This window comes from Elephantulus edwardii, unplaced genomic scaffold, assembly GCF_000299155.1.
Source record: "Elephantulus edwardii isolate Elephantulus edwardi_28Jun2011 unplaced genomic scaffold, EleEdw1.0 scaffold00189, whole genome shotgun sequence".
In the NCBI taxonomy this organism is placed as follows: domain Eukaryota; kingdom Metazoa; phylum Chordata; class Mammalia; order Macroscelidea; family Macroscelididae; genus Elephantulus; species Elephantulus edwardii.
Genome location: NW_006399939.1, coordinates 1929385 through 1951964, shown reverse-complemented (window position 1 = coordinate 1951964; position 22580 = coordinate 1929385). Strand labels below are relative to the sequence as shown.

At 40.4% G+C, this 22580-nt stretch overlaps 1 protein-coding gene across 5 annotated transcripts in view; it reads right to left on the bottom strand.

Moving 5' to 3' along the window:
* Positions 1-22580, bottom strand: part of AMBRA1 (autophagy/beclin-1 regulator 1) — a 237517-nt gene that overhangs the window by 164703 nt on the left and 50234 nt on the right. For 2 of the 5 annotated variants that reach the window (XM_006896722.1, XM_006896723.1), the window contains exons 1-6: positions 9840-9974; positions 9329-9387; positions 8597-8780; positions 5357-5529; positions 4360-4426; positions 2350-3803 (exon numbers count right to left, since the gene is read on the bottom strand). In XM_006896722.1, coding sequence (XP_006896784.1) covers positions 2350-3803; positions 4360-4426; positions 5357-5529; positions 8597-8780; positions 9329-9387; positions 9840-9974 — 2072 coding nt within the window. Of the gene's footprint in view, positions 1-2349; positions 3804-4359; positions 4427-5356; positions 5530-8596; positions 8781-9328; positions 9388-9839; positions 10096-22580 lie in introns of those variants that run through there. The other 3 variants (XM_006896726.1, XM_006896725.1, XM_006896724.1) reach the window with 3 other exon arrangements.

The following is a 22580-nucleotide window of genomic DNA, read 5'->3' as shown; positions in this document are numbered from 1 at the left end:
TACCAAAAACCAAGCCCCCTGGAGCAGGCAACCACTGACTTTCTGGTTAAGAGTGAACATTATTCTACTAGAATACATGTGGCCAGTGTCTTAAAAGAAGTACACCCTAGGTGAGTGCTCCTTGGAGACAAGGATGATGAAATTCTGTCTCATACACTCTAGGCCAATTATCAGGAGGCACCAGTCCTTGGAAAAAGATATTCTGGCTGGTTACTGAAAGAGAAGACCCTCAAGGAGATAAAATGTAATAGACTTGTACAAAAGCATCGTAGAAATTATGAAGATGATTCTCTGAGTCTCACTTTCTTCAACTTTCTTAAGATGGGAAAGAAATATAATAATGCCTCGAATAGAAGAAATAAGAAAGAATTAATGCAAAACAAATTATTAAAAAAATTTCTTAAAAATCCCAAGACAGAGTATATACACTTAATACAGAGCAAACCAAAGCAAAACCCATTGCTATTAAGTTGATTCTGACTCACAGCATCTTTTCATTAGGTTTCTTTAAATCTTTACAAAGGAACACTGTGCATATTTCTCCCACAGGATAGTTAGTGGATTCAAATGGCCTACCTTCAGTTAGCAGGTGTACACCACCACTAGGGTTCCTTAATTCACAGTAAGCCCTCAGTAATTGGTATCTTTAACTATTTCAAACAGTAGCGTTTATTTGACTCAAATACTTTCCATAACAATACATGAGAAGAGATCTTAGTAGGAGGGACAAAAGCTAACTCAAAACTCAAAAGTGTTAACAGGAACTGGAACTGATAATCATGGAGCAGAACTGAATTAGTCACATCAAGTCTATCGTCAATAAGTTTTTAAGTACCTACTGTATGTAGGCACTATGCTCTCACTTCATTTGACAAGGAAGAAAACCAGTGTCTAGGTTTCTGATGTGAACCACTGTGCAAAGAAAATATTCCAAAAGTAGGCACTGACATATAGTCATATGCACAAAGTAACAACATCTACTACTTTGTTCATCTTCGATAAGCAGCACATTTCCTTCGATACCCGACTCCAAGCCTGTAACAGTCATCTACTTGCATAAACTACCTCCTTTTCTCCCCAAGCATGTGCTCTTCTCCTAAGAGAAGTCTTGTCTTTTCCATATTTTACCCATCTTTCAATATGTGATTTTGTAAAACCTTTCTTAATGATACTTCCCTCTCTGTGAACTCAGGCTCCATTTAAACTTAGTACGACATATGAAGATGCTGGTCAAAACATGGTTAACAAAAAAAAACAAAACAAAACATGGTTAACGGTGTAGCTGTTAACACTTCTTTTGTATTCCTCACAGTGCCTAGCACAGTGCTAAAAAAACTGTAATCATTCAAGAAACACTTATTGACTGAGTAACTATCTACAGCATCTTCCCAAAATAACAAGTACATTATGTGCACAATCCATATTCCCATTCTTGTTAGAAGCTTGTGTCAGAAATTTCAGTTGCTTCCACAGAGGATATAAGCAGAGCAATATGCTGTTTGGATCTTACAGGCATATTCTGGGAGTTGGTGATTACGCTAGATTTGACCTTTAGAAAAATACAGAAAGAAGTCCCTAATAAATCAAGAGAGACACTCACAGCCATACATGGAACATGTGGTAGGCGGTCAACTACGCCCACTCTTTTGCTCCCATGAAAGAGCTAGCTGGCTGGGATGCAATCAGAGCATGGGGGAGGCCTTCCTTCCCTGAGTTACTCTTCCTTCTTCCCAACCTAAGGTGAATGTCCATCTGAAAGGTTCAATTAAAGAATTTTAACAAACAACTAACCTGGTGTCTCAAAACATAGCGTTAAGAAAATATTATTTCATATAATATCATTTCCTTGATAGGAGTCTTTTTCTCCTTTCCTCTCATCAGGTTGCAATGTTCCAAAAGATAAAATTTAGAGGTGAACACAGTTATCTAAAGTAACATAAATGAAGAAAGCCAATATACTAATCTCCAGCCCCAGAGCCCTCTTCTACCATTTATTCTCAGACACTCTGAACACCTTGTCCTGTATATAAAATTCCTCAAGGTCAAAAAACAGGGCAAAAGAAGTCAATGATTCTACCTCACACTCCTCTATAACCTCTCTTCAAAGCTAAAAAGTCAGGTGAGCTATGTCAGAAAGAGATCAAGCAGAGTCGACTGACTCATATACCATTAGGCCCTATCCTTCTCTGGCACCAGAGCAAAATTTCCCAAAGAGGCAGTGGTCGCTGGGGAGATCAGAAGCAGATGAATGGGTCCCAGTCACTCCAGATACAGCCACAACAGCTCTGGGACTGGAAGTAAGTAATATGAAAAAGTAAACACTGGAGAGTTAAGAGAACACCTGCTTACCTCCTGAGTGAATCTTCCTCCGAGCTTTCTTCAGGCATATCCTGATGTAAGGCCTCCTGTGATACAGTTCCAGATCGGCTGGACTGGGTATAAATTCTTTCCCAATGGCCTGTCTCCTGATTAAAGGCCACCCCCACAGTTCTCTCTTCTTGTGGACTAGCAGAGCTGCTCAACTCCAGCCTGCTAGAGTTGGGTGTTCGGCTCTCAGTCCGCTCAAGAGGGGGCAACTGGCTGCCACTTGATGGTATGCCTTCAAAGGTAGTAGGGACCTGCCAGGAAGAGCTAGCCTCACCAGAGGAGTAGCTGGGTGTGGTTCTTTCCCAACGCAAAGTATCATTGTTGAAGGTCAGAAGATTATGGCAAGCACGACATCGATTCAAGTGACCACGGGACAGATTGGAGTTGTTCTCACTGCTATGCGGGGTGGGCTGATGGGAGGGGCCTGGTCTTTCAGTTTCAATGTTATTATTGAGCATTTCTTGTGCCTGCTGGGCCTGAGGAGCTTCCGCATTCAGGCTCTGGTCCAGCTCCTGAAGTCGGTCATATTCCAAGAAAAAGCGTCTCAGATCACACTGAAGTTCATGGCGAATGGTGCCCGAGTTGTTTTGGCTGGAGCCGTTGCCTCCATCTGACTCAGCTGCCAATCCTGAGGCTGGAAAGCCCCTCCCTTCTGTGGCTGAAGTGTACACAGATGCCTGAGAGCCACCTTCCTGCTGTCTCAGCACAGAGAGCAAACTCACTGACGAGGCACTGGTTCTAGGTGGGGGCATGGATTCTACCTCAGAACGGGAATTCAGACTGAGTACTGTCCGGGTCCACTCAGATCCTGTCAACCCAGGAGCTAGTTCTCGGTGATACCTAGAAGGGTGGCTAGACAGGGGGCCTCCCAAAGAGCGACGGGTGGGACCCAGACTGAGGTTGCGGAGTGTGTTGCCGGCAGTGCTGCTCTGGACTGTACTGAAGGCAGACGGCCGGTTCAGGAGGCCCTGGTCCTGTTGCGTTGATGAGGCCTGCTCCGGGGGATGGAAGGGCTCGGTCTGTACAAAAGAAAAGGAAGGGGTAGTAGCTCTGGCAGAAGCAGGGGGCACACTGTCCTGGTGTGGAAAGAGGGAAGGAACTCGAGTGCCAGAGCAGCGGCTGCAAAGGCACAAGATCCCAAGGTGCTGGCAGCACTCAGCTGTGGGGTAAGTGACCCGCTGTCGGAGCCTGATGTAAGCGGAAGTCCTGGGGCGCTCCGTGGAGGACTGAGGGGGAGGCGGTGGGGGTGAGGGGGTGGCAGAATCTTGCACCGTGCTTTGCTCTCCCACCTGGATGCCAGAAGAGCGGGAGGACAGCATGTGCAGGAAATTATGGAGGAGAGGTGTCCGTCGAACTGGCTGTGATTGCAGGAGGGCACGCTGGCGGTAGTGAGATAATTCCGTCCCATCTATGGGGATCTCTGGTTCATCATCACCCTGCAACATTGACCGGGGTAGGCCAAAGGGACAGAGCAAAGCAGTTAAGTGGAAACTATAGGTACATCAAGAAAATGCACTGATAACTATCCAAGGACAATAACCTTCATATATACACAAAACCTCTTTATCCCAGCAGCACTAAGAACCACTAACTGGCTAACAATTCAGAATCATCATGTGCTATTAAATTATTCACTTTCAATTAGCAACACATTTAAATGACTACAGCTGGCAAACCAATTCTCTTGCAAAAGACATCTCCATAACCTGGGGGCATTAAAGGGAAACAAAATGTCAACCAGCCAGACACACATGCATGGTGAGCGATTCAACACTACCAGGTTAGTGCTAACGAGGTAACTACTCAGAGGCTTCAGACTGACTCTCATTCCAGGATCACAGCTATAATTTTTAATATAGAGTCTAAAGCTACTTTTGGATCTTGACTGGAAAGAAGCAGTTCAGCACTAAGAATTCGAGTTCAATTTAATCACAGAGCACTAATTTAGAAAAACCCACAGTTTAATTGGAGTGGAAATGCTAACTAACTTACCTGCTGGTTAGAAGGGTTAACAATTGCTGTGAGTAAGTAGTGTCCAAGCGGATCAAATCTCACCAGACTGAGAACACAGAAGATTAAAAGAGACAAGCAAACACATACGGAGATTATGTTAATTAAAAATAGAAAACTTGTGTTCTACTTTACTGATAATTACGGGATTACTAGTAGATATTTTATGCTAAAACTTTCAAAATTTCCTGATTAAAATAACAAGGCTCAATACTTTGTCACCACTTTATACTTGTCAGAGTGAGGGATATTATTTTATCACTAAAATAATAATTTCGTTTTTGGAAAATATCCAGGCTTCCATCCATGGAAATAGCTACAGGAAGTCTTTATTTGCCACATCTAACAGCTCTCCAATAAGGAGATCTGGTGGCTGAATGGTTCAAAGAAGCTGCGTTATAATCTCAAAGGCATGCAGTTTGAATCCACCCACCAGCTGCTCCCATGCAATTAACTGCTCTGAAAACCTACTAGAGGGTCAGTTACGGGTCTGTTCTGACCTGATGGCACAGAACAACAGTTCTTCATAGTTAAAAAGCAACAAAATACATCTATGTTTTGCCACAGGTTCAGTTCTCTTCTCAAAGAGCAGTTACATTATTTAGCATGAATTCTGAGGACAAAGGACAAAGAGTCTCAGCATCAAGCAATGCAGCTTAGACTAAAAATTTAGCCTATATCCAAACTTGAAACATCTCCATCCTCCATTTGATAGACAGAAACTATCAGGAATGAACCCACCAAGCTACTAATATAAAAAAGAGAGGGCTCTATCCCAAGCCCAAGAAGATTTAAATAAAAAGTGGATTTTGAATTATCTGAAAGAAATTAACTGCTTCCCAGTTGACTGGCCAGATACTTTAAAAGTAGGAGAAACCATAGGATGATAACTGACCACAAGAAGGGATAACAGTAGGTAGACACGTTCTCTGCCATGGTAGGCCTGTGCCAGACATGACTAGAAGGACAGGGTACTCACCGAACTCGTTCCATCTCACTAGCTGTCTTCACCACAGCAAAGGGTTCCCGTCGACTCCAATCCCAGAAATGGATCTCATTGGCGGTAGCAATCAGCAGAAGCTGAGCCGTGGGATGGAAAGCCAGGGAGGCAATGGCATTGTTGCTATCTGTGAACCAGCTTTCACTGCCACCCTATGAAATGAATCGTTCCCAAATATTTTCAGGATACACGGGACCAGCAGACAGGGAAGACAATCTGCGGTGTAATGGGTCTATTATTCAAAACAGCTTTCCTAGGCCACTGCCCTTGCCAAATGGTTGGGTGGGAATATGCAAATAGAATGTGTTAGTCTATCCAGCAGGGGACTGGTGAATGCAGTGCATGTCCTTTAGGACCAGAGGTTCCTATGCCAGTAAGATCTGGACCTAATGAGAGAGCAGTGGCACACCACAATAAGATAAACAGCCTAATTGTAAAATGGGCACAGGATATGAACAAACTCTTCACAAAAGAAGACATTCAGATGATTCACAAATACATGAAGAAGTACTCAAAATCCCTAGCTCTAAAAGAGATGCAAATCAAAACAACTATGAGATATTACCTCACCCCAGTAAGAATAGCAATTTTTTTTTATTTTATTTTTTTTGGGGGGGGGTATACCGTCAAATCAGATCTCACTGGTAGAGGAGGAGATTGTTCTTCCTTCTCCAGCAGAGCATCTGGCAGATTTGAACCATACACCTCTGGGTTGCAGTGCAGCTTCTTGCCACTATGCCACCAAAGCTCGCAAAGAATAGCAAACAGAGTAGCAAACAACAAATGCTGGAGATATTGCAGAGAAACCAGAACCCTTATTCACTGTTAGTGGGAGTGTAAAATAGTGCAACCACTATGGAAGGCAGTATGGCGCTTTCTCAAAAAGTTGCAAATAGAAATACCATTTGACCCACTACTGGGAACATACCCAAAGGAAACCATAAATGCCACCCAAGCAGATATATGCATACCCATGTTCATCGTGGCTTTGTTCACAATAACAAAGAGCTGGAAACAACCTAAGTGCCCATCAACAAACAAATGGATAGAAAAACTGTGGAACTGTGGTATAGTCACACAATGGAATACTATGCTGCCTTGAAAGACAAATCATGAAAATATTATCCAAAATGGGTGACTCTGGAGAATATTATGATGAGTGAAATATCTCAGTCACAAAAGGACAAATACTGCTTAGTGCTACTGTTGTAAAACGGGACTACATCAGGGTTGGGGGGAACTTAAGAGGGGATAAATAATGTATACTGCACTGAAAGAGATGAAATAGAAAACTGTTAGGGAAGCTCTGGTGGCCTAGTGGCAAGGAGCTGCAACTACAATCCCAGAGGCACATGGTTAGAATCCACCAGTTGTTCTGCCGGGGAAGGAGGGACAATCTCCTCCTGTACCAGTCAGATCTGATTTGACGGTACACGCACACAAAAATAATAAAATTAAAAAAAAAAAAACAACCACCTCCTCTATAAAAAAAAAAAGAATTAGAAAACTGTTTAAAAGAAATATATGATTAGATATTATTTTCATGACAACAGTCCAGAATAAGAGCTACATAGTAAAGTGGACTGGGAGTTGGGGAAAAGGATTTTATAACAATGAAAGAGGTTTTTTCCTTCAAAGAGAAAAGTGAACTGGGGGAGGGGTGGGTGGGGAAGAAAGTGTATAAAAACGTATGAATGGAAATCAAAAAATCTCTACAAACTTTCATTAAAATTTAATTTAAAAAATGAAAGGAGAAAAAAAAGAGAGAGAGCAGTGGCAGTCACAGCAGAAAACCAGACTGGACAGAAAAACAGAGCTGACTGTGAGACCACTACCCCACAAAACAAAGGTAGGAGCCTTTGTCCAAGCTTATTAGAAGACTAAAGGGAAGACACCATAAACGGCAGGAGCTTTGGCATCTTAATGATAAGAAATCTTTGCCAATGAAAAAAGATATGTGATTTGAATCCACCAGTTGCTCCACAGGAAAAAATATGGGCAATCACTCCCTTGTGATGTGCTGCTTCTGAAAACCTGCTGGAGGGTCAGCTTTGAGTCAGTTTCAATTTTACAGTACACAACAAAAGAGCTCTGTAACATATCCCTAAAGCTGTTAGGCTGAAGGGTCTGTGAGCAAGTTTTCGAAGCTGTCCTGATTTAGGAATTTTTTCCTGTTGCCAAATTGAACCTGATCTGATAACTTCACTAATAAAAAGTGAGTTAGTTTTTGTGTGGTCTGTGTAGCTACTGCAATCAATTACAAACCCAGCAGAGCAATAGGACTGATATTAGAAATTAGTAGAAATTGGCATGAGAGAATAAGAACATGTCTGACTTCTTGGGAATTAAGTTTTAGGTTGTGATGTTGTTGATCGGAGCAGTCTCTCTTTGTGGAATAAAGGTCAGACATGCCTTCTTCATGTTGTTCTAGCGCTTTTTATACAATTTCAAGAACAGTTCATTTAAAATAAAATGACCACTTGAGGGATCTACTTAAAATATGTCCACTGTAAAATGTAAAAGCTGTGATATGGCTGTACTGCCCATAGCATGCAACAATTTCCATCCACTCAGTTCTCATTTATAAACAATGAGCATATCCATAATTCCTTTCTATGAAGCCTGCGAAAATGCAGGCCTGTATAACTGACTATAGTATACAATATAATAGTCAGTCACCAGAACAGTGCCTTTCTGATGGTCTAGAAGCACTGAGGAAGCTCTGGTAGCCAGTGGTAAGGAGTTGTTCTGTCCACCCAAAAGCAAGTGGCTCAAATCTATCCGCTGCTCCATAAGGAAAAGACAGGCGATCTCCTTACATGTGATTTTCAGCCTCTGAAAACCCAATGAAGGGTCAGCTATGAGTCAGTTCCAACTCAACAGCACACAACAACAACAGGAGCACACTGCTTTGATGAGCATGATCAGAGTACAGTATTATTCTTGCCTTGAAATAACAGAAACCCAGTCTTAATACACCCTAAGACCGCCTATACTATGTTACAATGAGCAAATGGAAGAATAACTAAATAGTGTTTTCATCTTAAAATCGAAGACCATGTGCTGGATTTGGTATTAGTTAATGGAGCAATAAATACTATGTACTCAGATATAGCGCCAAGAATCTGGTTAATCTCTGATCCAGGATTAAGAACGCAATGGCAATGACGTGTCTGCATTCAGAATACCAAATAAAAGGACAGCTAAGGAAGTACTTACATGTAAATCCCAAATTCTCACCTCCCCATCTAGGCAGCCAGAAGCAATAAGGCCTGAGATGGTGGGATGAAAAGTAACACACCACGGAGTACGGCGGTGTCCAATCAGAGAGTGCACACACTTGCCAGTCTTCACATCCGTAATATATATATTATGGTTCACATGGGTAGAAGCCAAGAGAGTCCTAAGGAAAAAAAAAAAAAGAGTAGGAAGTGTATTAAGAAACATGTGGGACAGTAACAAACTTTATCAGCTTTGGACAACACAGAAAACTGGTACTATTATTCCCCATTCCAGCATGAAAGAAACTAAGCCTTGGGCATTTAAGCAGCATATCTACAAACAACAGAAAGAGTCTGATCTTCAAAAGCACTGGCTTCTCCACACTGTCCCAAAATGACTCATATCACCTTCAGAGAATTTTCTCCCCCCCACCACTAGAAAAAATGCCAAGCCATTGGTGGCCTATACCACAAAGGCAAAGGACTGTTATTGAGAAACTCTCAAAAGTTTTGATCCTCAACATTATCTATCATTACTTTTCCTTATTCCTATTCTTTTTATAGTCAGAATTGTCCTCTACTTTCATTCCTTTTCTTTTACATTGCCAAAGTTCTGGTTATAAAGTGCTTCAAAGAGTCCTTAGAGGTTTATCTTGGAAGGCAGAGCTAGGACAAACACAGAAAGCAGTGTCATCACAAGTCTTAAGGTTTAAGGTTAACTTATAGATACCTGTCTGGGCTGAAGGCCAGTAAGAAGGTAGATCGTGGACTATCTGGAAGTTCTACTCTCTAGGAGACAAAAAGGAAAAAAAAAAACAGGAAAAAGTTTAAATACGTTACTTATAAGCCATGGCTCACCCTATCTCAAAAGCATATGAATCATTCCTGATTAGTCTTCTCATTGTAGGCTTAAAAACTAGAAAAAATAATCAAGTAACAAATTGAGACACAAATAGAAATTACTGTCTAGAAAAATTGCTCTTAAAGAAAAAAAGATACTTCTAGGTAATAAACTCTTCCCAATTTGTAAGCAGTTTCCTAAGTTATTTAAATATATAAATTCTCCCCCCAAAATAAATTCCAACTGTCTAACACTGACCCTTTCTAAAGGCCATAGCAGAGATTATGATTATGACTCAAGATAGTTATGGTTTCCTAGGGTCATTGCTGGAGCCAACACCACCAAAGAACAACAAATTTTATGTAAAAATAAAACAAAACCAAAAAACCATTTTTCTTACCTTGCCTTCCCACTTCATCCATCGGGTTTTATCTTCCACCAGCTCCTGCAGAAGCCGCTGAGCTCCCAAAGCCCGAGTGCCCCGTTCTCGTCCCCACAGTATCCGGACAGCATTCTTCTCTGGGACAACCTTCATGGTTCTCAGTGGCCACTGTCAGACCAGGCACAGAAAATGACGGAGCAAGAAATAGCTCCACACACTCTGAAGCAGCTAAACTGAGGCCATTCAGGTCTTTGTAAGTTGTCTTCATGGAACTCTAATGAACAGAGAATAGCGTCAAGGAATCACTATTCTGGAACCTGAGAAGCTACAATTCTAGCTCAAAGGGGAGAATATTTCTTTCATGCTTAATGTCATTTTATCAAAAAAGGAACTATTTCTCAGAATTCCTCTTCCAAAGACATTTAAGCCTTACATATTTCTCATATTCTCCATAGCTGAGCACCATTTCTAAAGAATGGAACACTCTCTAAAATAGTTATTCTATTATTATTCCTTTCAGGAAGGCCTTTAGCTACAAATAACGACCTAAATGAAAAAACAAAACTACCTGCTCTCTTTTCTCAGGCCACACTGCTTCCCCAGTTTTTGGCACCCCTCTTTACCACTTAAGTACCCTTCAAACAAAGCAACAGGTAACCAATTTAAATGGGCTATTATGTAAGTTACAATTTTAATTCTATCCCCTACCCAAAATCATAGGCACAATAACTACTATTTTTGTAGGGTTTTCCTCACTCTCTTCCTCTTCACTAAAGTTTCAGAGCAGAGGACAGGAGAGAAAACACTTTTTACTTTCTCATTCTTCACAAACCTTAATGGCATAAAACTATATGGCAAAACAAAACAAATATTCCACAAGGAAAGAAAACTAGCATTCATATAACAATAAGAATAAATTACGGTTATTCCATGTATACCTATTTTCACAGCAACATTATTTACAATAGCAAGAATATGCAAACAGCCCAAATATCCATCAGCAAATGAACGCCTTAAGAAATTGTGGTACATTCACACAATGGAATACTATGTATCACTAAAGAACAATGATTTGCAAAATATTATATAACACGGAAGGGTCTAGAGAGTGTTATGCAATTCTGTGACAATCAGAAGGATAACAGAGCAAGATGTGCATAAATTAAAAGGGGAAGGGGGAAAGGGAGCAGAAAAAGGGGAACTGGGAAAATCACTAGGATAGCAGAGGTTAGCGGGCCCATTAGAGGGTGAAGGAATAAGAAAAGATTCAATGAGGTCTTTAAAAGAGGAAGTGACAATAGGCATAGGTCAACAGTAATTATATAAAAAACAAGGTATATGAATGATTATGTAAAACAGAATGTACTTGAATGAAGCACAACGTAAATTAATGATTGTATAAATAAAATGTACATGAATGATTTTAGGCAACCTGATTGTATAAATAAAATGTACATGAATGATTTTAGGCAACCAATCAAAAAATATGTAAAAACAAAACAGGGAGTTCTGGTGGCCTAGTAGCAAGAAGCTGCACTGCAATCCCGAAGGTGTGCAGTCTGAATCCACCAGAGACTCCGCCAGAGAAGGAGGGGCAAACTCCTCCTGTGCCAGTTGGATCCAATTTGACGGTACACCAAATTAAAAACAAATAAATATTTTAAAAAAATAAAAGAATAAATTTTGGTTATTCCACACAATGAAACATGTAGTCCAATATTACTGTTTCTAAAAACTATCAACACATTTACATTTTGTTGTAGCTGATACATACCACTAAGTTAGAACTGATCTATAATTGACACTCTAGAGGATTTTCATAGGCAGTAAATCACATAAGAGATTGCCCATTTTTCTCCCTTTGAGTTGCTCATGGATGTGATCTACCTGTTTTGGGGTTCGGAGAACAACTTTTTTACCAATAGGCCACCAGAGCTCACTTGTCTTTTGAGTTGTTACTGTTGTAAGGTCAAGTTGTGTATAATTCAGAGATTCTGTGAACAACAGAGCTGAACTCAATCCTATCCTGCACCATCCTTATCATCCCCAACACAGTTGAGCCCACTGCGGCAGGCTCTGTGTCAATCCATCTTACTGAAGTTTTCCTCTTCTGCTGACCTTCTTCTTGGAAAGGAATGTCCCTTTCCAAGGAACAAGCCTCTCCTAACAATATATCCAAAGTACCGCTGAGTTGAAACCGACACATAGCTGACCCTCTAGGGGATTTTCAGAGACAGTAAATTACACAGGAAGAGACTGCCTATCTTCTTAACATGAAGCAGCTGGTGGATCTGAACCCTATATCTTTGCATTGGGAGCACAATTCCTTACCACTAAGCCACCAGATCTCTGTATACAGACAACAGTTTATTAATGAGAAAGTAAAGATTCAGATGAATCACACAGAGCTCCAGCAAGAAGCTTAGCAACACAAATTTCTATCCATACTGAGGGTTATGATGGTGCAAGATTTCATACTTTTCTTAATGCTAATAAAGCTTTACAAAGCACTTTACAAAGTACTAAAAAACAATAGTGTCACTTTAAAGACTAAGGTACACATCATCCAAGCCAAAGTATTTTCAACTGCTTCATATGTATGTGAAAGTTAAACCATGAATAAAAAGAGTGAATAATGATGCCTTTGAATTAAGTGTTGGCAAAGTGCACTGAATACTGCCAAGAGAACATGCCCATCTATGTTAGAGGGCATGCAAGCAGGGTGTTCCTTGGAGACAATGTTAGTGAGACATTTTCTCATATACCTTGAACATTTTCTCAGGAAGAGTCAGTCCTGAGAAGGGTGAGAGGAAGAGAAAACATCCATAATGAGATGGACTGACAACGTGACTAAAATGGACTTAAGCACAGGGGAAACTAAGGATGGAGCAAGGATACGAATGATTTCAATCTGTTACACACAGGGTCATTATGAACTGGAGCAAGTCATTTGTGCTAAGTGTTGGCCTTGCATGACTATAAATGTTTATGGTTTAACATGTTATGAATTGACTTGTATGCTCCATAAAATACACTGTAAACCCTATTCTCTACATGCGGTGGTGTGCTTTTATTCCATCTTGAATGCTTCCTACATCATTCAATATTTCACCCACAGACTATCAGTATTCCAACACAAAGCTTAAACTTGTCCCATTCTTCCAGCTTCAGAAATGCAGAGCATGCTCTTCCCTTTTTCTTTTCTAACTCCAATTTGTTGCACACTTGTTACATTTGCTTTGTTTTCTTAAGATGCCTTTTAAACTTTTCTATTCGTCTCTAGCACTTCAGCATTTCTTTCCTTTGTTTTGGCCTCTCTACATTCCAGTGCCATCTGTAGTTTCTTCTGACATCCATTTTGATCTTTTCTTTCTCCTCTATCTTTGTAATGACCTTTGTTTGGCTTTCTTCATGAATATAGCCTTGATGTCATCCCACAGCTCACCTAGGCTTCAGTCATTAATGTTCAATGTGTTATATATATTTGTCAGATATTTTTTTTAATTCATGTGGGATAGATCTGAGGTTGTATTTTGGTTCTGGAGGACATGTTTTCAATTTCTTTATCTGGAAACATGTTATGTTTCCAAGAAAACCAATATGTCTTAGAAAAAGTGCAACAAGTGTATTCCTTGGAGACAAAGATAGTGAAGCTTAGTCTCACATATTCTGGATAGGTTGTCAGAAGAGGTTATTTCCTGAAAACGAACATCAAGCTTGGAAAGATAGATGGAGGATCCTGGAAGAAGAGGAAGACCCTCAATGAGATACACTGGTACAAGATGGACTGATACAGTGTCTGTGGCAATGGATTAAAATATGTTAAGGATGATAAGGGTAGTACAGAACAAGACAAAGTTCAGATCTGTTGTTCACAGCGTTGCTGTGAGTTTTACTTAGTTCAAAGGCACAGTAACAATAAAGGCTAATAATTTTTCAAACATTTTAAAAGAATGTTTTAAACAAAATGAGCAGATTAGGCATAATGGACAAAAGCTCAGACTGGGGTGACGTAAGATGTCATCCACATGAAAAGCACAATGGAACCAAGGTGGCCAATGTTGACTCATTATGACACTGAACGACTCTATAAACCTTGTTCTGTTCACATGCTCAAGACCATTGTGTTAGTCACCTCCTTGAGGATCTTCCTCTATTCTCTGACCTTCTACCTTTTCCAGCATGATGACTTTTCCCTTTCCTGATGCCCAAAGTATGTGAGTCAGAGTTTCACCATCTTAGCTTACTGTTCTTTTGGCAGTCCATGGAGTCAAAGAGCAATGCTGACAAAGAGATTTTCACCAGAGCTTACGGGAAGGGGGGTGGGGGGAGTCTTTCCCTAGAGATTATTTCCTGAATTTGAACCACTAACCTCTTAAACTGAGACAAAAATAAATTTCTGTTCGTTGAAACCACCGACTTGTGGCATTTCTAAACTCACTGCCATCAAGTTGGTTCTGCTTCATTTGACTCTGCAATGTGGCTTCCAAAACAGTAAATCTTAATGGGAAAAAGCCGCTATCTTTTTCTTTTGGAGCCTCTGGTGGATTCAAACAGTTGGAAATGCGAAGTGTTCTAACCAACTATGCCACTAGAACACTGGATAACAAAGATGGTAACATTGATGATCCCTTCTTGAATCATCTCATGAGAAAGAGGGAGGCTAAAAAAAATGTTGGTTCTTCTACAACCAGGAGAGGATAAAACAGATGAATGGGACTTTCTAATCATCAAATCCCTATCTATGCACATCTAAAAACTTCTCCAACAGGGTAAAAAAGGGAAGCCACAGACTGGGGAAAAAATATTTGGTAATGACATGTCAGATAAAGGAATTATATCAAGAATTTATAAAATACATGAGCACCACAACAAGAAAAACAACCCAATTGCAAAATGGGCACAGGATATGAACAGACATTTCACCAAAGAAGACATTCAGATGGCAAACACACACATGAAGAAATGTTCAAAATCCCTAGCTCGAAGAGAGATGCAAATCAAAACAACTATGAGATATCATCTCACCCCAGTAAGAATAGCAAAATTTAACAGAACAGCAAGCAACAAATGCTGGCGAGGTTGTGGAGAAACTGGAACCCTTATTCACTGTTGGTGGGAGTGTAAAATGTTGCAACCACTGTGGAAGGCCGTATGGCGCTTTCTCAAAAAGTTGCAAATAGAAATACCATTTGACCCAATTCCAATACTGGGAATATACCCTAAAGAAACCATAACCACCACCCAAGCAGATATATGCACAGCCATGTTTACTGCGGCTTTGTTCACAACAGGAAATAGCTTGCCTCCAGAAACTCTATAAACATGGAGAAACTACCAAAGTTCATGTCTTTCATTCATAGGATCGCTATGAGTCATCTATGACTAAATGGCACTTAACAACAACAACAACAACAACATGAATATACTATGAACTGCCAGGAGAACAAACAGGTTCATCCTAGAGAGGTGAAACTAGGCTGCTCCTTGGCGAAAGGATTCTGAAGCTTCATCTGACATACTTTAGGCATGTTGTAAGAAGGGACCAGTCCTTGGAGAGGGATAGCATACTTAGGAGGGAGTTAGGCAGTGCAAGAGAAGAAGACGCTTGATGAGATGGATTTATTCAGTGACTGGGCTAATGAGGGTAGGGGTGTCAGGGACAGTAAGATTAGCATAGAATAAAGCAGGTTTCAGGGCTGTTATACACAGGCTCACTATGAGATGCAAGCAACTCAACAGTACATAACAACAACATATCAAATTGAGCAGTGTGACTATGCTATGCAGCTTCCAAGTTTGCTGATTCTTAAGTGTTTCCCCTTCTGTCTTTCTGTGGGGCAACTGTGAATGAAAGGGTAAAAAAGAAAAACGAGAGAAAAGAAGGAATCCTGAGGAATAGAATTGGGCTGGACACCTGGTTTGTGCTCTTATCACTGCTGGGCAAGATGCCTGATCTGCGATGGAGTTTCTTTCAACAGAAGGTTAGAGTTGGGGTGCCTAGACAAGGAAAAGTTTCTGCTCATCTGAGAGGAGACTGAGGACAAGACGTCAAACCAAAGACAGAGCTTGCACTGCCCCTGACCCAAAGAGAGCCTAGAACATGGTATCAGGCATAAGATGGCATCTCTGCTGGTCTAGATCAGAAAACCCAAATGGAGTTTCTGCTGTCCTCCAAAGTTTCTATAACAGTCCACCTATCCAGGATGTGTCTGCAAGTCCAGGGGATGGGAGCAGGCAGGGCACCCAGTCAGAGATGGCTCACTCTGTCAGAAGGAGGAGGTAGATAAAAAACATGTCTATAAAGGCAGGAGTAGTGTGTATCTGGTGCCAGATCCAGAAGAGCACTCTGTTAGGGACAGCCTCTGCCAGATGAAGAGTAGGATGTATGTGAGCATGCGTTCAGGTGGCTCACTATCCCAGCCCTGACAGGAAAAGCACATTCATCTCCCCATGTAAGGTGATGTGCACCTAATGTTAAATTTATAAGTGTAGCCTGCCAGGAACAGTCACTGTCAATTTAGAGATAGCCAAGGACAGTGCTTGTCACTGGTGCCAGAGACAGAAAGCACAGAAAGAGTAAATAGCTCCACACATGGGCACAGCATGCACATGTGGGTGTCCATTTATAGCAATTACTATCAACCTAGGAGGGAATCAGACACAGGAATGCAGTCAGAGGTGATCCTTCTGTCAGTCTAGGGGCTGGATGCAGGCTGGACCCTCCACTCAGGCACGGCACACTCCACTGGCAAAAGAAAGTAAGGAGTGGCTTGTGTCTCTGAATATGAGGCTGTAAGCTCTCAGCAACAGCTACAAAATGGCACAAGGCTAGCCTCAAGAGGAGGTGGGGCATGATGTAAGGGGAGTACTGAAAGCCACCTAACGATCCACAAATATGGATCTCTTACAGTCACCCAAGTAGCTATTTTCCAAAAACTAGTCAGTATGCCCAGGTTTCATGAAAGTATTCTATCAGTCCCTAAGGTCTAAATTTTTGACCACTACCTTCAGTGTAGATTTGAGTTCTTCCTTCATTATCACTGGTTCTGATCATATGCTACTTCTTGTAATAGTTCAACATCAATTCTTTTTTGTCCAGTGACACAATATACATTCCATCTTCTATTGATGCTTCCTCTATCATTCAATATTTTGTTCACCAAATTCTTCAGTACTGCAACTTGTGGCTTGAACTTGTTCTTCAGTTCTTTTGAGCATGAGAAATGCCAAGCAAGTTCTTCCCTTTTGGAGAGTTGATGGTTTTTACTTTTTTCTAGCTCCAACTTTGCACATTTCATTATAATACTCTGTCATCTGGCTGCCTTTTGAAATCTTCTGTTTATATCTCTTACTTTAGCATTTCTTCCCTTGGTTTGGTTTCCCTATATTGAAAAGGAAGTTTCAGCGTCTCTTCTGTCACTCATCTGTCAGTGTGTTGTACTGTGGTGGCTTGTGTGTTGCTGTGAGGCTGGAAGCTATTCCACCAGTATCTCAAACATCAGCGGTGATAGGGAACATCACTCACAGTGAACATGTTTCGGTGGAACTTGCAGACTAAGGAGGAGGACTGGCCAACCACATCTGAAATAATAATAGGCACTCAAAAACTCTGTAACGTCAGAACACTGCCCACTCCCAGGGAAAGGCATATGAAAGTCTTTTGTAAAACTGTCAAGAAGCAATTAATATTTGACTTTTTTACAGTAAGTGCTAATTATCGCCTCTCTAGAGAGTTCTGATGGCTTAGTGGTAAAGAGTTGCACTGTCAATCCAAATCCACGCAGTTCAAATCCACCAGATGCTCTCCAGAAAAAAAAATGCAATTTTGAGCCTCTAAAAAGCTGCTGGAGAAAAAGAAAGAAAAAAGCTGCTGGAGAGTCAGCCATGACTCAGTTCCAATTTGACTGTACATAACAACCACCTCTCTATTGACTTTTTTTTTTCCTGGCTTGCAAGTGTATGATAAAAAACTTTTAAAATTTTACAGTGCAATGACAATTATGTTCACCATGTTGTACAACCAACACAAAAAATTCATTATTGAAATTCAGATCAACAATAAGACAATGTAGTTCTGGTGACCAAGTTATAAGACTGCTGCATAGTAATCCCAAAGACACAGTTCAAACCACCAGTTGCACTGCAGAAGAAGGATGGACAATCTCCTCTGTGTGATTTATTGCCTCTAAAAAATTGCTAGAGGATCAGTTATAGGTCATTTTGATTTGACAGCACACAACAAGATACCAATTCACATCCTCTCAAAAGAAAAGAGGCGCGAGAAATGATAGCTCTCAAGTAGAAACTGACTCATACCCAACTGTACAGTAGGTTTTCAGAAGCTATAAATTGCACAGGAAGAAACGGTTGATTTTACTCTCTTAGAGCAAGTGGTATTCAAACCACTTGCTTTGAGTTGCAATGCAACTCATTACCACTTAGTCATCACAGCAATATGTATTGAAGCAATACTATGGGGAAATCTTGAGTGATCCAGGAAGCATCAAAAGAAGATAGATAGAATACACAGTCACTGTACTAAAAAACAATTGTCTTACAAGGAAACATTTCAAGAAGCAGTATATGATCAAGAATCAATGGTAATGAAGGTGGATGTTTGGCTTTACTGAATGAATGTACTGCCAAAATATAAGTATATCAATTAATGTATTTCAACAAACAGGAATAGCCCTGGACATAATCAGTCTGTGCCAGGAAATTTGGAAGATAACTACTTGACCAGGTGACTGGAAGAAATCCATATTTGTTCCCATTCCCAAAAGAATGTGGAAATTATTAAACAATATCATTAAGATCACATGCAAAATCTTCCTTAAGATTTTCCAAAAGGACCTAGAAACAGTACAATCAGTAGAGGACTGCAAGGAGTTCAAGAAGATTTAGAAGAGGTTGTGGCACCAAGGATATCACTGCTGCTGTCAAATGAAACCTGGCTGAAAGCAGAGAATACCAGAATCTATTTATCTACTATGCAAAGGCATATGAATGTGTGATCATAAGAAACTATAGTTAACACTGAGAAGAATGGGGATCTCAGAACATTTATCTGTATTCATGCAAAATCTACACCTAGACCAAGAACCTGTTGTATGAAAAGAGTGATGGAACACTGCATGGTTTAAAACTTTTTAAAAAGTGTATGTCGGGACTGCATCCTTTCTCTATACTTGGTCTATCCGTATACTGAGAAAATCATTAAACAAGATGGATTTTATGAGTAAAAAAAGAAAAACTTTTTTTGTAAAAAATAAAGCTGGATTTTATTAAGAAGAATGTGACATCAGGATCAAAGGGAAGACCTGTTAATTAACTTGTTATGCAGATGACACAATCATGTGGACTAGAAGAGACTGCTGAAAAAGACTATAATCTCTAATAAGGACTACATCTCAACATCAAGAAAACAAAATCCTCAACACTATTCACCTATCATGATGTTGTCAATAAAGAACATCATGGCAGATGGACAAAAGAATGAATATGTCAGTGATTTTATCTTACTTGGATTCTCATTCAACATCTTTGGTACTAGCCCTCAAGAAATCAAATAATGAATGAGTCCACAGTGAAAAGAAAAGAAAAAAAAATCAAACAACGACTTGCATCAGGAAAATCTGTCAAGGACCCTCGCAAAAATGTTAAGGAGTAATAATGTCTGTTTAAAGATTAAGATGTATCTAATTCAAGTCATGGCCTTTTCAATTACTTGCTACTAAACTGAAAGTTGGATAACACTAAGGATGACAGAAGAAGAATCAATGCCTCTGAGTTTTGATATTGGAGAAGAGTACTGAATACCAATGGAGAGGTGAAAGAACAAATAAATGAGAAAATGTATCCACTATGCACACTAAGACAAGGATGATGAAACTTGTCTCACACATTTTGCCCATGTTGTTAGGAGGGGCCATTCAGTAGAAAAATACATCATTCATGGAAAGATGGTCAGTGAAAGAGAGGAACACTCTCCACAAAATGGATTGACACAATGACTGTAGTAATGGGTTGAAGTATGTTGGGAATGAGGAAGATGGCATAGGTGAGAATGTGAAAAAATAGAAAACCCATTATTAATGGTGTTATACAATGATACAGCCATGATTCAAACTGTTTGAAAGTTTGGTAGTTCCTAAAAAAATTTACATACAATTACAGGACCCTAAATGTATACCCAAAAAACTCAAAAGCAGGGATACATTTTCAGATACCTGTACAACAATGTTCACAGCAGCACTACTCATAATAGTCAAGAGGTAAAATTAACACAAACATCCGTCAACGGCAGTATAGATAAACAAAAAGTGGTATGCCAAACAATAAAATATTACTCTGCCATAAGGAGAAAGGAAGATTTTCAAGGAAGAGACCTGAAAACATTACCCTTAGTGAAATAACCTTAAGGTGAGTGAAAACAGTAAATACTCTTTGACACACTCTTATGAAACATCTATTATAGGCAAGTGCATAGAGGACAAAGTTTGACTAGCAAGTGCAGGTGGAAAAGATTAAAGCAAACTTACTCCTAAAGAAGCACTAAGCTGTTGTTAAGGTGACAGGAAAAATTTCAAAACAAACAGTGGTGATTGTTGTATATGATAAATATAATTAATGTTAAATAAATTGTACACATAAAAAAAGATGGGAATAGCAAGTTGGATGTTGTTGTTATATACAGCGGAGGTAGAATCAACTCTGTAGCTGACCCTCCAGTGAGTTTTCAGAGGCCATAAATCAGAGAGGAGGAGATTATTTTTCTCCCAAGAAGCGGCTAGTATATTTAAATCACCTGCCTTCAGGATGGCTGTGTACCTCCTTACCAATCAGGCGCACTCATGTGTTTGCACACGCGTGCGTGAGCTCAGAACTCTGGAGACACATACACACTGAGAATTCAGAGCTCTGGGGAGACGGGGACGGACGGGGACACACACACACACACACACCCAAACTAGTAAGAAGATTCAATGCCAACCTAAATGTATGCAATTTGGTTACACACACACACAAACTGGTAAGAAGCTTCAATGCCAACCTAAATGTATGCAATTTGGTTACACACACACACACGCCCTCAAACCGGTAAGAAGCTTCAATGCCAACCAAAAGGTATGCAATTTGGTTCCACTAGTTGCTCCACAAGTGGTTAATCTCCCCCCATGGAATTTACTGCCTCTGAAAATCCACTGAAGGGCCTCGTATAGGTTGGTTCCAACTTGCCAGTATACAGCAAAAACAAAGATGATAGATAGATAGATAGATAGATAGATAGATAGATAGATAGATAGATAGATAGATAGATAGATAGACAGACAGACAGACAGACAATGTTTTTAAAACCCACAGTTGATGTTGTTGATGTTATGTGCCATTGAGTTGCTTGCGACTCATAGTAACCTTAAGTAAAAAAGCCCTAAACTCTGCTCTGTCCTGTGCAATCGCACTGCCTCTGACACATCCATCCCGATCACCCCAGTCACTGACTCAATCTACCTCATAGAGGGCCTTCCCCTCCTGCACTGTCTCTCCACCCTCCCAAGCATGATGTCCCTCTCTAAGGACCTGTCCCTCCTTACACCTGATTTAACTCTCTCCAAGGTGAATTGGTTTGTTTTCCTAAGCAGTCCATGGTACCTAAATACTGTTCTCCAGCACCACAGCTCAAAGGCATCAATTCTCCTTCTATACTCCTTAGTCATTGTCCAAATCTCTGATGCATAAAAAGTGATAGAACGTCTTTTAATTTCCTGGCTGCTAGTGCCAAGAATGTTGACTGTGGAGCCAAGCAAATTAAAGAAGTTAATAGTCTCAATCTCTTCACCATCCATCCTGATGCTGCCAAATGGTCCAGTGGTGAGAATCTTTGTCTTCTTGACATTGAGCCTCAATCCATATTGAAGGCTGCAGTCCTTGAACATCTTCAGCAAGCACTGCAGGTCCTCCTTAGTTTCAGCAAGCAGGGTTGTGTCATCTGCATAATGCAAATTGTTGATAGATCTTCCACCAATCCTGACACACTTCTCCTCATAGAACCCAGCCTCTCGGATAATCTGTTCTGCATACAGGTTGAAAAGGTATGGAGACAGGAAACATCCCTGGGGTATGCCCTTCCCAATTTTGAACCATGCAGTGTTTCCTTGCTCTGTTCTGACAAAAAACCATAGTAGTGAAGTAATAAACATTGTCAGTGGTTGGCTATTTACAGTTCACTAAAGATGGAAATTATAAAGTAGACTTAACTAAATGCATACAAATATAAGCAGAAAGAAAAATCTTTATAATTTGTGCTGAAAGGATTTCTTTCTCTTGTTGTTGTTGTTGTTATGTGCCATCGAGTAGCTTGCGACTCATAACGACCCTATGTACAAAAGCTCTAAACACCGTTTATCCTCTGCCAACCTAGCTACCCAAAACGCACTTATTTCCACCACTCCAGTCACAGACTCGATCCATCTCATCGAAGGTCTTCCTCTCCCGTGCCATTCCTCCACTCTCCCAAAACATGATGTCCCTCTCCAAGGACCAGTCCCTCTCCAAGGACCAGTCCCTCTCCAAGGACCAGTCCCTCCTTGCAACAAGCCCAAAGTATGTCAGACGAAGCTTCAGAATCCTTGACTTCAAGGAGCATTCCGGCTTCACCTTCTCCAGGACAAACCTGTTTGTTCCCCTAGCAGTCCATGGTATATTCAACACTCTTCTCCAGCACAGCTCAAAGGGATCAATTCTCTATCATCCCTA